At 33.7% G+C, this 18,470-nt stretch overlaps 1 protein-coding gene across 1 annotated transcript; it reads left to right on the forward strand.

The window, feature by feature from the left end:
- The first annotated feature begins 1,860 nt into the window (after positions 1-1,860).
- On the forward strand, positions 1,861-3,357 carry LOC111087599 (synapsin-like). The gene is made up of 2 exons (XM_022394791.1): positions 1,861-1,977; positions 2,690-3,357. Exons 1-2 carry the CDS (start codon positions 1,861-1,863, stop codon positions 2,987-2,989), a joined length of 417 nt encoding a protein of 138 aa, XP_022250499.1. The 3' UTR covers positions 2,990-3,357.
- Positions 3,358-18,470: the final 15,113 nt, after the last annotated feature.

An 18,470-nucleotide genomic window follows, 5' to 3' on the forward strand; every position in this document is an offset into this window, starting at 1 on the left:
AACCTTTAGTTGACCGCTGAGGAACAGCTTAGACCCCGCCATAACCTTTAGTTGACCACTAAGGAACAGCTTAGACCCCGCCATAACTTTAGTTGACCACTGAGAAACAGTTTAGATCCCACCATAACCTTTAGTTGACCACTAAGGAACAGCTTAGACCCCGCCATAACTTTTAGTTGACCACTGAGAAACAGTTTAGATCCCACCATAACCTTTAGTTGACCACTAAGGAACAGCTTAGACCCCGCCATAACTTTTAGTTGCCCACTGAATTAGTTTAAATCCACCATAACCTTTAGTTGACCACTAAGGAACAGCTTAGACGCCGCCATAACTTTTAGTTGACTACTGGGAAACAGTTTAGATCCCACCGTAACCTTTAGTTGACTACTAAGGAACAGCTTAGACCCCGCCATAACTTTTAGTTGCCCACTGAATTAGTTTAAATCCCGCCATAACCTTTAGTTGACCGCTGAGGAACAGCTTAGATCCCGCCATATTTTTAGTTGACCACTGAAGAACAGTTTAGATCTCACCATAACCTTTAGTTGACCACTAAGGAACGGTTTAGACTCCACTATGACTCAGAATGTGTTTCATATTTCAGTATTACATCCGCTCGAAACCAGGTTATAATATTGCACGTAGTGTTTCGTACATTTCCTTTTACTGGTTGTTTTTCTGAGTGTCTTGTGCAATTATTGTTGCAATATTTTGGTTTAATTTGCTAGATTTAATACACGTATTTCCAAATTTCCTGAATCTTTTATAGAATTCTAAATTCTTACTGAAAAAACCGTCTTAAAGAGTTTAGTTAATATTAACATCAAAATGTTTTAATCCACTCATTCACCACTGTTTTTAATCTCATTTATAATTTCGCAAACCATTGCTTTGGTTTTACTCCAAAGAATGTAATATACTACGAATTAACTATTCATTCATTTTCATTTATGTTCTATTATTCTCCATAACGGAGAATTACCCTGATACAAAATATTTATTCACTTGCTCTTTTTCAACTGAAATTATCTTAAGTAGAACGTTTTTCTTTGCAAGCCTTTTAACCTCTCTTGTCTTTTCATTTTCGAAGGAAATGAGCTCCTGATTATCAAAACAATATTTTTTTTGTATATGATTAGATGCTTTTCTATCAGTAGGAGAGTCTGTGGCGATATGATTAAAGATGTTCTTATGGTTACCATTTTCAGTTCATGAAAATTTCTCAGATTAATGTTTATGCAGCTTCTGCTATTTGATTCTCATAATGAAAGGTTTGGACGACGGTTCCAAGTTAAGTATTAAAAGAAACGACAACGAGAAACTGGCAACTATTATATGAATATAGAATTTTAAACAAAAGAGGGAATGAGTAAAAATATGGTTTGACAGTTGGTACAACAGGCGGTTCTTTACAACCAAAAATAATATGAAGTAATAACGACACCAGTTATTAGAATACAGTCGACCAAACCTGGAAGATTATTGTAAGGTTTTATGCATTAAACAAGCCATGGGCTTAAGGAAATCTTTGGATTATGAGCTTACTATCAAAATTATAATGTTCGTACAGTTCAGATAAATAACAGAATAAAGAACAAAATGTTTGATGTAGTTTTTCTTTTCAGAATTGCATTTATAGATATTTAAATACACGTAGCTTTAAACGTATATATATGTATATATTAAAATTGCATTATCCTAACAAAGGAACAAGAACGTGAAAGCCAATCAATGTACGCTTAACGCAGTAGAAGTATTTGATCAGCTAAAACTTAAGAGAATTGTAAGCACGAGAAACACTTTGAATTGGCTATTGGTGTTAAACTCCTCCATGTTTTTATACATGATGCTATTAAAATGTGCCAAATTTGCTATATTTCTTCTCGTAGTAGCAAGCAGTCATCTCGATCCAGCATCAGCAGCCAATCACTGCCGGAAGAACAAATTGCCCCTTCTTCATCTTGCCAATCAATGGTAAATTTACATTTGTTTTTAGCCAACTAAAAACGACATTTCCTTTCTTTTTTACAAGTATATATTTTACGATTTTCGATAGTATGTAATTACCACACATATGGTTTCTTAAACAGTTGGAATTTAGCATTCCATAAATTGGATCTTCTTTTTGAATGGAAGTTTTTTCTAGTTATTACAATTTTTTCTCTTGTGTTTTTGTCAGAGAAATTAACCAAATGTTCTTATTATAAATCTTACGTTTATGAAAGGTTATTTTGAGTAGTTGATTCTATGCTCCACATATAAAGTATTAATAGGTATCGTATTTAATCGTTAGTTGTTAATAGCTATTGTATTTAACCGGATTTTGAAAGTTCCAATGAAGGTTATATTTTCTAAAACGTTCATTACAGGTGTCTTCTTATCTTACAGCGATATTAACTATTTTCCTCTATTTTTAGATTTTATCATGCTACAGCTGCGTTTATTTATTTGTATTAAAAAATCAACGATTCAGAGAGTATTTGAATAATTACTTTACAACTGTGCCTATTAGCAGAAGTGTTAATGTTACACCATCAAAACAAAAACTGAAACAAGATTAGTAAAGCTCAGATATAGTAAGTTCGTTGCTTTTTCCTTTAAGAAATTATCATTCGAAAAGCTTTTCAATCATGAGTTCAATGGTGTAGCCTCTACTAAGTTTTCTGTATTAATATTTTATTTGTAGACCGAGTCCCAACAGAGGGCACCAGCAGCGTCTAAGCAACCGGAAGGTAGTTTTGTTGACAGGTCCGCAACAGAGTCGCGTCGAGATTCTCAGTCATCTCAAGATAACTCAGACAGAAAGCAAGTGCCTTCGCAGGAACAGCATAAAACATCCTCTGAAGTAAAAACAATGGCACCAGGTGGCGCTTCGTCCCTTTTTCGGCGGGACTCCCAAACAGGCAAAGGAAAGGACTCGGAAGACCATGATGATACCATGCAGAATTTACGAAAAACCTTTGCAGGAATCTTTAGAGACATATAAACGTCGGCTTTGTGTATATTTTAATTAAACGATCAACTTGAAACCGAAAATTTTTCCATGAAATTAGGTGCTAAATCTCAGTTACTAGATTAGGCTTTACTAGTAATCTGACTGGTTTATATATTTGCTTCTGTTCATTGAATTAGAATATTTTTGGTTTGACATAAAACGTTGAATCTGGCTATTCAAAATTTAAGTAAAAGATGGGTAAAAATTTATAATTCTAGTATTACGCCATTAAAAGTGTCAAAATAATTCTTACAAGTATTAGGCTGATCATATATGTCCAATTAAAATACTGGCCCTGAAAACCTTGTAGTAAGTAGGTACGTTGGTGAAAGCACAACGTTAAGAAGATAGAATACTAAGTAAGATACAGAGAATCAGAAAAGTTAAGTCCTGGTTGTCTTATGGTTATTGAATTTCCACTAATTAAAATTAAAAATGGGATACAATGCGCTGAATCCAACATAAGACAGATTGCTACGTAAGATACTGGGAATCAGAAATGTTTGAGGTATTTTTTATGGTTGTACTTCTGATTAACATCAAAGATGTGATAAAATCCGATGAATCTAGCGTAAAGTAGATTGTTACGTAAGGAACCGGGAATCAGAAATCTATTTTATAGTTGTTTTAATTTGTTCCATAAGATGCGATAAAATGCGCTGAATCCAACATAAAGTAATTTGTTACATAAGATACCGGGAGTCAGAAATGTTTGAAGTCATGGTTTTTCCTATACATATTGTACAGTTTCTTTTTAGTTAATATCAAAGATATGATAAAATACGCTGATCTCAACATAAGTGCATGATAAGTTGTATATATTTAAAACGGTTAAAACAGCTTACGAATGAGGAGGATGGGGGGATTTTGATATTACAAGTCCAGATAATTTGAAAGCCTCAACAAAATAAGTACTACAAATACGTGGGATTCAAGTAGAAAAAAATAAAAGGCTTAAAAATGATTACAATTCAGGTGACAAACGTTGAATATATATATATATTCATCTTTACAGTCTTTAATCAAGCATCATTTAACATAAAAACAGGTTTATTGTCCTGGAAAGTGAAACGATATCGGCAAACATTTTCATCGCTGTTCGTAGAACAGGTTTGGCTTTTCTGACTGGAATGGACACATAAAAAAAGTGGATGTTGCTGCGTGTTTCGTTTTTCTTTCTTTAAATAAATCCGCTGCCACTAGACCAATCTTTGATGACTTTGTTACGTCTTAATGGACGAAAAGAGATATATAGAAAGTTCGTCTTAAGTAGTTTTTGTTTCAAGTTATGATACTCTGTCTAAATTTTGTTTTTGTAAATTATAATAACACGTTTTTTTCTAATTATCAGTTACGTAACAAATATAATTCAAATTTTAATTTCGATTATGACCTTAGGGCTAAAAAAATCAATAGTGGCACTATAAAAATGGAACAGGAAATTTGTAACACACTTTTCTTCACACACGCACATATATCCACTCAAAGTTGCAACCAACCGATACGCTTTTGATCAGTAGGTGATCAGGTATAAACAAATATCTATGTCTTGTTCAAAATATTCTGTCTCCCCGGGTATTACGTAACGTTTGTCTTATATTACATTTCAACTAATTTTGATTGTTGATTTTGTCGTTTGAATTATAAGATTTTTAATTATACGTTATGGCCAAATTTCAGCGTTGAAATTTTACAGTAGGATAAAAAGCGTTTTTATTTGTGTGTGTGTGTCAGTTCCCTGGTGGTCAGCGGTAAGTTTATAGACTTACAATATTAAAATACGGAGTTTGATTCCTTGCGGTTGACAGAGCGCAAGTAGCCCATTGTATAGATTTGCGCTAAAAAACCAACAACAAAAGTGTGTCACAAAATTGTACTGATGGCAGACCGTAGTTAAAGGAGTATTGCTGGAAATCGTATTGATGCTCCTGGAGGTTATGGCGGGATTTAAACTACTTCAGTGGTCAACTTTCGTATTTGATAACAAATACCATACCGTGACTAACCGTGATGTAATTTCTAGCTATATAAGCTTTCACGATCGATGATAGGAAACGTTATCCAAGTAAGTTTTATATGTTTAGTTGTGAAAGACGAAAACTACCGCAAGGACGCAATACTGTTTACATCAGGAATTGATGAAAAGGACTCTTGTAAAAATGAGAATCCTAAAGTATTTTACCCGGTAGTGACAGTATTTTACTAGGACTCTGGTAAAAATGAGTCAAAGTAAATGAATGATTTTAATTTTGCCTTTGAAGTACTCGGTCTAAACTTACTTGTACCTATATATCACCATATCAGAATAGCACTTTATCTTTTGTTTATTTGCCGAACCAGGAGGAAGTCCATTTCTGGAAATTGGAAGGCTAATACAGGATCCGCCATGTTGGAACAGATTCAGATGACGGACCGTTATAGGCAATGGGTGGACGCAGTCTCGGAATTGTTTGGTGGACTGGATATGTGTGCTGTTGAAGCCATCCAAGGGAAAGACGGGCGGGAATATATAATCGAGGTTTGTAATAGGATACACAAGGGAGGGACAGGCAAAAAGAAAAAAAAATGTGCACGGTAGAAGCACTCTGGGAAAGTATGACAATAAATGTATTACAGAATCTAGTTCAAGAAAAGAGCACGTACAACAGAATTCCCGGGGAAGGGACGTTGGTTGATAGGAATGAAGGGCGGAGTAGGAGGATATCTTTACTGTGGGACCTCCAACAAAGGTCAAACGAAGATAAATATCTTTGAGATTATTATCAGGAAGGTAGATGGCGAAAAACGAAGGAAAGTAATAGAAGTGAATCGGTATTAAGATATAAAGGGACACCCAAAAATAGGATACCAAGGACGAATCATTGAAGTTATCAGGAAGATAGTCGATAGATAGGAAGAGTTATAGTGGAAGTTGGACGGGAAGTTAATATATTAAACGTATAGATAGGTTTTCGACCATCTTGGGGAAGAAGGGTCGTGAATATTAAACACGTAGATAGGTTAGCAACCATTCTGGGGAAGAAGGGTCATGAATATTAAACACGTAGATAGGTTAGCAACCATTCTGGAGAAGAAGGGTTGTGATTATTAAGCATGTAGATAGGTTAGCAACCATTCTGGAGAAGAAGGGTTGTGATTATTAAGCATGTAGATAGGTTAGCAACCATTCTGGAAAAGAAGTGTCGTGAATATTAAACACGTAGATAGGTTAGCAACCATCCTGAGGAAAAAGGGTAGTGATTATTAAGCATGTAAATAGGTTAACTAGCGGAAAGGGGTAAGATATACCTGTAATTTGCTCATTTTTCCTGATATTTTCTTTGTGGGTACGGAACGAAGCTGTCTATAATCTAATTCTTGGCGATCTCCTACTTGTCATATATATTTACTAAACTAAGATCTTGCAAGACAAAAACAACCCGTAAAGTCAAGTAATATTACAATTTTCTTAAAAACGTTTGATCTGCTTCTATAGAAACAAGACAAGCTTTATTAAAGATGAAAAACCTCGGATCCACGATTGTTATGTGCGGATGATAAAGTTTGGTTTCAGTAGTTATTTATCTGATTTTAGTTTACTACAATGAAAGCACTATTCACGGTTAGAAAATTTACTTTGTCATTTTTGACGGAGAAAAGTCCCGTGCTGTTATTTCGCCTTAATCCGATCTTCGGTTTTAGCCAGAGTTCTTGAATACACAGAGAAAAACTAACCAGCAGATTAAAGTTAGAAATTAGGGCATCACAAGATTTACGAAAGTACAGCGTGTACGTAAAACTCTGTATTAAAAGAGATCTTGATTAACATACGTCGAAAAAGTTAATATCAAAAATCGAGAACATCTCCAATTTGGCAAATATAAAATAATATAAATGGATTTTCTACCAGAAATTATTTTTTCATAGAAGGTTTTGCAATTAATAGCTTTTTAATGACAAGTTTTGATTAGGTTAACGGTTCTGCAATGACTTTCCTGGGAGAAAGTCAAGAAGAAGACAGAAGAGTGGTGGCTGACCTAGTTGTCCAACGTATGCAGACCTACTGTAGACCAATCATCAGGTTAGTTGAAAAACTGGATAGTAAAATACTGCCACTAGACTAACGCAGATAACCCTCGACTATCTTTGCGCGAAAATTGAACAAAACAAATACCAAACGAATTAAAAGTGAATTCGATTACTATTTTTATCCTAGTTAAATGTCATGAGTATTATTAGTGTAGGTTATAGTTAAAATGTGTTAGCCTTCTGGTTAGAATATATATAAACATATTCATATGTAAATCATAAAATTCATCTTACATGCAGATCCGTCGGGAAACTTCAAAGTGTCAGTTACGGCTTGAATCAAAAGTACTAAAGTTTTTTTTTACCCTTTTTATTTAAATGCATTCAGTAAAGACAAGCTGAAATGTATACTTTGGGAATCGGAAGTCCTTTGAAATATGGTATACACTCCTGCATTTTTTTTTGTTTTTTTTTTTGCAAGCTATACACCACTCTCGCCCTTACTGACAGAAGGTCCTAGGGTTAGCTGTTATATAGTTTTATATTATTTTACCGAGTATTGTGACATGTTATATGTCATATATGTACGTGCGTTGTATGTTTGTAGCTTTGATGTCCATTATCATCGTTTTTCAACCATGTCTAACGTATCTCACCTATATTATCCAATTTTATTTTGTTCACGTACAACAGAAATAAGTTCCAATGAACTTCCTCCCTTACCTGGGAATGACGTATAAAATGACGACAATTTTTATTACCACAATTCAAGTACAAAATAACGTCACGTCCGGGTGGCTCATGGGGTATTAGTAATATACGTGTTACATAAAATGACGTGGTTTCTGAAGAGACAGATGAGAAGTGAGTATCATTACGTCATTAAGCTTTAAAACTTAAGTCATAATTTCCGAACTTAAATATTGAAGAGGTAGTTAAAAGGTGTTCAACATGACGTCATGGCGCTTCCTGAAAATACGAAACCCCCGAGGTATGCATGCATACGCACCAACACCAGTTGGCTGACCTATGACGGATTGCTTTAGTCTAGGCTGTAGTGCATGAGAATTGAATACAGATTAGTTAGTTAGTTTAAGAATTTAATTAATATCTATACACACAGAGCGACTATCATCCCTATGTAGTTTACCTGAAAAAGAGTCGTGACGGTATGATTACAAGTGTCACAAAACAGGCACCTGTCTTATATGTCGAAAACATAGCTTTACCAACATCGTTCCTAGTAATTTCTGTTTTTCTCATAAAGACTCCTCTCTAGAGAAACCACATCGTACAAAGAATACCAAATCAAAACAGGTTAGATTAATAAGATTCCAAAAATTATTATTCTTTCGGATATAGGAAGCGTCAAAGACGCTGAAAATGGAGTATATAAGATTAGGGAAACCGAATATCCATAAAGACCCCAACGTCTTTTTTTAAACACATTCCTATGGACTATACTTATGCCTAAGTTGCTTGTCAATCGATGACTTTGTTGGTTATGGGATCTGAAATAACATATGATTTAAACACACAAAAGTAAAGAACAATATCGTTAATATTGCAATTAATTCCATTAATTTCACATGTTTTTAATGCACTTTGCATACAAAATACGTTATTTCAACCATTTTTGTTTTGGTAGTTGCTTACATCGAGTGTTAAAAACAGGTAAAAACATGAAATTGCTGAACATGGTGCAATTTGTAGAGTCTATCAGCAACGAATGATATAAAACAGGTTGTTAATTTGAAGATTACGTAAGTTGACTTCCAAAAAATCACGATTTTCTACTTTGTAGTTAGAGAGAAAATTCTGATATAGATACAGTAAGCGAAGGCCACTTGCCGTCATTTCTAATGATATTTAGTTTGAAGAATTTAAGAGTTCCAGTTCTAAGAAAACAGAAATAATATCACCATGAGAACTATGCTTGAAATTCGCGTGTCTTAGAGCGGCTGGCCGAGTATAATTAATTGTCCTACTCATAATATAAATGTTCACAACGAATGTTTACCATGCTACAGCTTGCAAAGAGTGGTGTATGATGACATTCTCCTGCAACTCCTCACCACGAGCGAGACAGTCGCTGCAACATAGTCGTATTCAGGATACTGGATCTTGTACTTCCAAAGGAAGAAGAAGAATATATTAAACAGAATGGATGGTATTTCTTGTAACGAGTCTAGTTCTCGGAAATCCCCACCTCAATAAAAAAAAGGAATTATAAGAATGAAAAAAAGAAGAAGAAAACAACAAATCTGCAGCACACCAGTCATAACAACGCCATGCTGTATGTGTCAATGTGGTGTATAAGCTGTACGTAAACAAAAACTTATTAAATTAAAGAGCCACTTGCAAAGCTTAGAACCTTGAAACTTGAAGGCCATGGTCGTATAATGAAAAGAACTTTTGTCCTCCCAAACCTTTTTCAAGTGAATATTTATGTCCTCTTATCATTTTCGCTCCATTAAAAAAATATCCAGATTATCAATGAATTTTGCTTAAATGTTAACCCTAAATGCGTTTCCACTGAAACGTCAACATTTTCCGGGAACTCTACTTTTGTAAAACTTTTGCTAAAATTAAATGTCTTTAGTTTATTTTATTGCCTTATTCTCTTGTTCCGTGTTTTACTGCTGTCATGTATTTAACTAGCGCGTTTTTTTTGTTGTTGTTTTTTATGGCAACCGACTTCGTCTTCTTATTATATGTTTACGGATATCGCTATTTCTTGCTTATTGGAATGTTTTATGATTTGCATTCTTCAAAAAGTTATATTATGTTCTTCGGTTTAAACGTAATTTTATCATTTATAATGATTAATTGTAAAGATCTTTTTTATACTCGACGAACAAACAGTCTAGAGGTTTGACCGTTTAATGACACCCACTAACTTTAACGCCGACGCCCACTTCTCTTTGTAGTCCTCATTTAGTTTTATTCTTTAATTTATTTTTCGGTGACCTTAATTATCCGAGGTTTATTTGTTTCTCACACCTAGTCTTAGCAGGTACATAAAAGGAAAACAAATCTTGACAGGGCGGATAGATTTATAAAGAAGAAAGAGTTAAGAACGAAGTTACGGAGAGTTGTATTTGCAATGAGTCGTTGTTGTTGTTTTATTTTCGATGTCTTGTTTTATTATTCTTTGTTCGTAAACTTTTCTGCTAAACCATTCACTCCACAAACGCAGCATATCAAAGTATCATCTTCACTAGTCATTCACACACACATACACAAATTTCAGCATCTTTTCCTGGTGGTTATTACAGACTAACTATGAAGAAGTTCCTTTTATGGTTTAACATTTTAATAAATGCAGGATGTTGACATAAGGCTGATTTTGGCATGTTTATTATGTTGTAAGTATTCTAATGATAAGATAAACCGGACATGTGGAAGAGTGGTGCCCTCTAGTGGTAAGAAGGATGAAAGAGAGTACAAGTTTGTCATCACGTTCTATTTGTTTAGCAACACTGTAATGTCGTTTGTTGATAACTACATGACGATGATGAAGTTTCGTAGAGACACTCTTGAGTTCCTTATGTGTCCATTGTGTCCCTATCATGTTTAGACGTCAGAGAGAAAAAAATATATACATTTAACGAACATTTTCACCGGAAAATGTTTCTAAGAAATGTAATATCAGAAGAGAATTTCACTTCATTTTCTAAGAACTTGGAACTCCGTCATATGCAAAGTTGTTTTGAACGAACTTCAGACAAACATCAACTCAGAAATTCAATGTTCCTTAATGCGGATGACTAGTAGAAACGCTAAAGTCATGATACTATATTTGCGATATTTTTTATCATTTTCCACCTAAATACATCTGTAAGTTAATGTTTTAGTTATCTTTGTCCTGAATAATATAAAAAAATGCCAAGTTCAACCCTTAGAAGAATAAGTAACTTGCTAATTCTATCATAGAATTTTACCATCTTTTGTTGTTTTACCAACTACTTTGCTCCTCAGATTTGTTCAGTCGTTTGATTCACGTTGTAGACAAAGGAACAGAAATACCCCCTAGCTTGACGTACTTGGGGGCTGCTCATGCGTGGTCCTCATCATATACAGGGATTTCGATTTAGTTCAGTGGTTTTCAGCACCCCCTCCTATAAGAATTGCTCCAGCGTCACTTGTTTTATATCTCTGAGGCTTAAAAATTAGTTTAATGTTTTCAGCTGCTATTCACTTTACAGCAAATGTCGATATTACACATTTCAGTATGTCTACAAACGTATTGTCGATATTACACATTTCAGTATGTCTACAAACGTATTGTTGATATTACACATTTCAGTATGTCTACAAACGTATTGTCGATATTACACATTTCAGTACGTCTACAAACGTATTGTCGATATTACACATTTCAGTACGTCTATAAACGTATTGTTGATATTACACATTTCAGTACGTCTACAAACGTATTGTCGATATTACACATTTCAGTATGTCTACAAACGTATTGTCGATATTACACATTTCAATACGTCTACAAATGTTTTGATTGTAGCTGCTCACTTGCGTGTACTATGTCTTCTGCTCATATAAGTGAAAAATTTCATTCTTTTTATTTCTCTTGAAATATGTGTATGTGTGTGTTTTCAAACATGTCACGAGAATTGTAGAAAACTATTTATTGAAAACTGTTTCCAGCATGCTTCTTTACGTGTATACAAAAACAGGAGATTATGTCAGTGTATAAATAACAATAATAATAACTCGAGTATTAATTCCAAAGCCATGACGTAATAAAACCGTGCCATACGCCAGGCTACGTTACCAACCCGAGGGAGTCACCAAGAGGAATGTGGTAAGAAAATTATTGCGTAGACGATCTATATTTATAATCCAAAGAAGGAGTAAATCCATAATAAAAAGGTCTAGGTGAATCAGCCGAAGTTTATGGTCTAAACGAGGTACAGGGACGGATGTGATTTTAAACCAGTCTATTTTGAAATCTACCAGAACACCTATAATAATAACAAAAGGTTACTTTTGTAGTAACATCTTGTAGACACAATCTATGAATAATTTGGAAAGGTAAATATTTGCTTGTTTTTGTTTTAGCTCAAAGCAATTAATTGCCTTTCACAAGGATTGAATTCCGAATTTTAGCTTTATAAACCGTCATGCTTACCACCGGAGGGGATGGGGAGAGGGCGTGAGTAACGGTGTCGTTATTATATGATTATCGATGTTTTGTGTTAGAGATGCTGTTAACTTTCAGATAAAAATGTGTTTTTGTTTAAGTTCAAAATCATTCTTGATCCTTCATTAATTCCACCATCAATGTATGTTGAACTTTCCTTTGTTCGGATACAGAACAACATTTTTATGGTGACTGCGGAATTATTGAGTTAAGTTTGTTCGTTTATTTGTTTCTTTCAAATATTCGCGCAAAGCTGCACGAGGGATATCTACGCTACCGTGCTTAATTTGAACTGATGTACTTGAGAGGGGAACTGGTCAACATCAGTCACCAGCAAGTCTTGGGCAAGTCAGCACGTTAACCATTAAGCCACGCCAGGTCCACTGAATTAAGAGTCCGTAATAAAAGTTGTAGTAATTTTCCGATAACATTTAACATAAAACAGATTCGAACAAAACGTTGATATCACAACGATTTTTTTTTTTTCAACTTTTAACAACATTTCACACAAGTACATTTCTTCTTCAGATTTGTAACAGTAGTAGCGTGCTCGAAACGTTGATATAATTTCAGGGTTTTGTTAGAACCTGTTTTATGTAAACTCTGAGTGAAGAATGAGGAAATCATTGTTTACTATTTTGGCAATAAAGATACTAATATAAAACGTTTTATTTTGCCATTGCAGGTTCGTCAGGGCAAGTAATACAAGAACTGTTACTGTTTACTATGTTGTAAATTAAAATACTATTGTTGATGTAAATCCATTGTTTAAATATCAAATTATTGCACATGCTTAACAACTTTCTTAACGTTACAATCACAATACTTCATAAAAGTTATTTTGGTTTTAATAATGGATTTTCCATAATTCAGCTATGCAGATTTCGAAAATAATATAATTTTTTTTTCTATCACGTAATGGTTTTTTACAAATCAGGAAGAAAAAACTCTTACTTAGATCAAATTATTATTTTGTTTACCATAATGAAATTTTTGTTTTTTTTATTATTATGTACGTGTGAAGAAAAATGGGTATCATTTTCGGATGCAGCGTACAGGAATTACTGTAGAACATGTAAAAATTTCAAGACAATAAAACCATCGCAGATCTGTGTAATCTTCGACACCATTTATTCTTAGGTCGATAAAAATATTCTTCCTTACTGTAAAAACTGTAACTTGTAATAAAAAAATACTAAGATATATTTTCAAAACTGATAGTTATTGTTTATTGTCACGAATTGAAATAAACAGTTGTGACAACATTTCGATTTCAGAGTCCAATTATGGAACTTTAAATTGTTTCTATTTTAAGCCTAACAATTGAAGTATTGAACTCTCCTTTTTTATGCTACAGTTTTTTAGGTGCTACTAACATGAAATTCACATCTAAAGTTTCAGTTTTCTTATTCTTTCTGACTGTCAAAATGCCTTTCTTCAAGTCGGTACTTAAACGAGTAACTACTACTAACATCTAGAGCCAGAAGTGAACATGACTCAACTGAGAAACTAGAGTTATGCTACTGAACTAAGGATAAATGAACTCGAAAATTATTAGCAAGATGTATCACCTCAAGCTAAATTGAGAATAATTCTTTGAACCTCGGACTTCCAATTCTGTCATTCGGTAATTTCAGATCAGTGAAATTGTTGTTACGTTTGTAATCATGAGACAGGAAGAAACTTTTACATCGACAGTCATAAGTTTAGATTAAAACTGTTAAACAGTGAATTAGTTTGTGTTAAGGATTTCTAGGTAACGTTTCAAAGCTAACAATGTCTTCATATAGTCCCCACTCCACCCTCCCAAAGACTCCAACTTACAACATGGTGTAGATAAAGTGCCCTAGGACGTGTGCTCGAACTATACACTGCGATATATGGCAAAAGCAGTTAACAATACAACGTTAATAAATCTTGTACAGTTACAGTTCGTTAAATAGCAAAGGTGGCTGACAGGCAAAGATATCGCTAGCAGCGAGGACACTCAACTAATGATCTAGCACAGTATGGTCATAGAAGTTTTTTTATAGTTTACATGTTACATATAATTGATACTATTTATTATTAATTGTAATTATTACAACAGAATTTTAGCAGTCTTCTGGTAGTGGTTATTACATGATGTGCACACATATTATACAATTATAGTTCGTTAAACATCAAATATGACTAACAGTTACAGTGTGTTAAATATCAAATATGACTGATAGTTACAGCGTGTTAAACATCAAATATAACTGACTGTTTCGTTTGTATACATCTTATACGGTGTTTTAAGTACAGGAACTTATTGCCAATTTATAAATCATGAAAGTCCCACATTTGTAATGTTTTAGTCATTAATTAATTTTCTGTTTCGTAGATTTATAGTTTCTGTTTCGTATAATGTACTTCTTGAATGTAAACCAAGTGATATATGACGAATCTTTTTTCCTATGTAAGCATTTTTAAGACGCTATAAATCTGGAGATGTAATTGAGGGTGGTTAAAATTTCGCTCAATGTGGTTCAAACATGTCACACTATTCAGTGAAGGAGGCGTTAAGAAATGGGAGAATTTTAGGCCAACTAACTATATTTGGCTCTATAACATTGTAAGAACAGAGTGAGAGAAGTTAGTGATTAAGTCGAACGTACGTGAATTCTTTTTCAAAAGGAAAATAAGAATTGGATGGATATATGTGCTGGTGGATTATGTAAGTGAATTTTCGCGCTAATGACATCAGGCACATACTTCCGGGATGACGTCATATCGTTACGTCACAAATGCTCATTAGGTGGCCTACGCCATTCCACTGTCACAATCTTCGGGTATGGATGAAAAAGGGGAACTTATATGTGAGTCACACGTGTGTTTGTTTGTTTTACCCAAGTCTTAACGAGGAACCCAGTGCGCTGAATTAGTTAGTCCAACAGGAACGAAGTACTTCACCACGTACAAATTTACACTAATGTCAGAACAGAAGAATGAAACCATATCATACAGTAAATGAACTCGCAGCGCCCCCATCTCTTCATAACTCTCTCAGTAGGGGAAAAAAAGCCTAGGGTGTAATTGTGTCACTATTTCCGGAACCAAACAGTTTTCGACACATGCAGTTGTTTTTATTTTCCCCTAGAGACTCACGCCATTCGTTATCAAGAGGCTAAAACTTCGTTGCTATCGTAACCTACTCACAACAACACCGTAATTCATTATACAGATGAAGAAGAATTTCTCTTTAACCACTGTTGGACGGACAAAACATGATAGATGTTAGGTTGTCGGCAATAACTCAGATCAAGATGTTCTTCCCCCGACTCCTTTTGGCATCGAATTCGAACTAGGTTGTTATTCCAGTACTAAGTGTTTGTGATGTTGTTAAACAAACAAACAAAATACTGATATAACTTCATTAAGTATTATTAGGGTTGTTTGTGTATATATCGAAATTAGGTTCAAAATAGTCAGAAAGATGATTACTAATACACCCCATTCATGACTGGTCAAACCCTATTTCAAAGTTCGATCTACATTTAATACCATGTGTTTAAAACCCGGAAATTTCCGCACAACCGTTATGTTATTCAATTTCACACAAATTCAAGATCATTCTATTTTGCATTATATATAAATATAGAAGAGTGGTAAAATTATGAAATTGCCTTTTCTTTCTTTCTGTCAACCCTAGTTCAGCATTAAAACCACAACTTTGTCAATAATAAGAAAATAAAAACAAAATGCTAGCTCTTAATAATACGAATTACAGTTCCGAATACCACCACACGCTTATTTTTAATATGTTTTCTATCTTCAAGTAATCAACAAATCAGAACTACCAGTTCAGCGTTAACACTATAAAATATGAAAATTATTAGTGCACGGTACAGAATGAAGATGAGCACATTCTTACATTTGATTAGGAATAGTGCTAGCTAGATATACCACAAGGATGGTATACTGTAAGTAGAATCTTATTTATTATTTCCATGAACATGATGTTATGAATAATAATTAAAACCTCCATTATTATGATCTATGATATAATACTGATTCTAACTATATGCTAGTATAAAGAATACTGTTACGATTAAGAGACGTATAAACATTAGTTGAAATAGAATTTTAAGTGCTACAGTCTATATAATTACTTTTTTATTTTCAGTAATAAATATATATCTCTGTCGCCTAGCAACATCTTGACTGATTTGGTAGGCAGTTGTGTAATACTATTCATACCTAGATAATGACTGTAAAGTATAGTCACTTTTATCCATTGTTTTTTACTTATAAGTGTAGACTGAATGACCAGTCATTCACACTTCAGATCACATGACGGATGATCAGATGCCCGAGTAGAAGAAAGTGATTGACATTATTTTATAACTTTAGTTTTAACCCAGTCATTAATAAAATATTATAAGTTCAAATTATCATTTCGTTATTGTTGTAGAAAGTTATATGATACTATTGTTGATGAGATGTATCCTACACTCTCTAGGTAATCGTGTCCAGGTTCCCTTGTGTAGTCAAAATAGGTCACGCCCATGGTGGCCAAGGCAAAGCGAAAGTGAATTCACATCATGAATATCAAGATGTCGCTAGTGTCGTGGCTGTTACCAACAACTACTGCACTGTGGAACCTTTCATCGACGCCAAGTATGACATCCATGTGCAAAAGATTGGAGGCAATTACAAAGCTTTCATGTAAGAACCTTAAGATAAAATAATGAGACGAAAACTATCAAAATCAAACAAACATGTGTCAAAATTACTTTTTTTTTCAACTTAATATTGTTTTTCCTGATCTTTCAATACATTTTGATATTGGGATAATGTGTTTTTGTAAGAAATTAAAGGGTGTGTTTACAATACACGTAATCGTGCAGGAATTACAATATATTTAATCAGTGACGAAATCAGTGAAGAAGTCAGAAAGTTAGCTGGGCCTTCTCTAATAGGATATACTTCTGAAATAAAAACAACAATTTTAACCTAGCAAGCTGTTTCTACTTCTATTTTTTACAGTTATATTAAATGCAGATAATCTTATAATAGAGGTTGCACTTACTAAATAGTCACCTTCCCCTCCTTCAGTTCAACAATTCGTTGATCCACTTATCCTTCATTTGTAACAAAAATATTTCACAAACACCAGAGTTAAATTTTGTTAACTAGAGAATCATGCACTACTCAATTTCTCACTTGCTTCCTCTTAGTCTAACACTATGTTGTATATTAGGAAAAACAGATTATTTGGGCTTGAAAGTAATAACCTGCAAATCACATAGTAAATGCTCACAAGTCTATACCGGTCTGTTATATGATTTTAAATTCATCCACACATTTATGTACGTGTCTTATATAATAGAGATAGTAACGCTCCGTAATCAATAACTTGTTTGAATATTGGGATTGAAATTTTAAAAATATGATTATTTGTTGGAAGTTAAGCGCAAAGCTACACAATGAGCTATCGGTGCTTTGCCCACCACGGGCATCTAAACCCAGTTTATAGCGTTGTAAGTCTGCAGACATAACGCTGTGCCACTAGGGGGACGTTAAAAATATGAAGACGTAAAATCTTGATATTAAAATTAATTTTACAAATATATCTTAAATTGTGGCTATAAATCTATAAAATAAAGAAAATATAACATAGATTACACCTAGCGACCGTTTTGGACAAAACCAACTTTTTTTTTAAGTGATGGTTTCTAGTGTAACCACCGGCAGCTTGTTTGTTGAATTTTCACGCAAAGTTACTCGAGGGATATCTGCGCTAGCTGTTCATAATTTTAAAGTGATAGACTAAAAGGAAAAAATCTAGTCAATACCACCAACGATTAGTGGAATTGACCATTAAGCTTGCCACGTCCAGGTATAGTCTTAATATAAAAAAATCACAAATATGGCCGTCCTAAAGTAAGGAAGAATTAATCCTTCAATAAAATGTCAGCATTAAAAACAATTTACGTTTATTAGAAATCACTCCTTTAGAAAACGTGATAAAATGCTTAGAGCAAGTTACTGTTTCAGAATTTTAAAGCTATGATAGATAATTTGTATGAATTACCTTCGTGAAGATACGCTCTTTAAGACTTAAAATTCCAAGTGTAATTTTTACCTTTTGCTTATCAAAACCTTTGTAGCTTATGTTTTCCTAGAAAAAAAAAAACATTAGAATAATCTTACCTTATATTTTAGTTTTATGAATGTTTTTTTCTTTAGAGAGAAAAAATAGTGATATAATATTCTAGTATTTAAAATTATATTCAATCGCTATTCGCATAGTAACCTTGCGTGACTACCGCTTTT

Source organism: Limulus polyphemus, unplaced genomic scaffold (assembly GCF_000517525.1).
Source record: "Limulus polyphemus unplaced genomic scaffold, Limulus_polyphemus-2.1.2 Scaffold2356, whole genome shotgun sequence".
Lineage (NCBI taxonomy): Eukaryota > Metazoa > Arthropoda > Merostomata > Xiphosura > Limulidae > Limulus > Limulus polyphemus.

Excerpts from the sequence above, each read along its gene's own strand:
- LOC111087599 (XM_022394791.1), top strand. The coding sequence starts at position 1,861 with ATGTGCCAAATTTGCTATATTTCTTCTCGTAGTAGCAAGCAGTCATCT. Across the intron at positions 1,978-2,689 it reads CTTCATCTTGCCAATCAATG|ACCGAGTCCCAACAGAGGGC; the intron begins GTAAATTTACAT and ends TTTTATTTGTAG.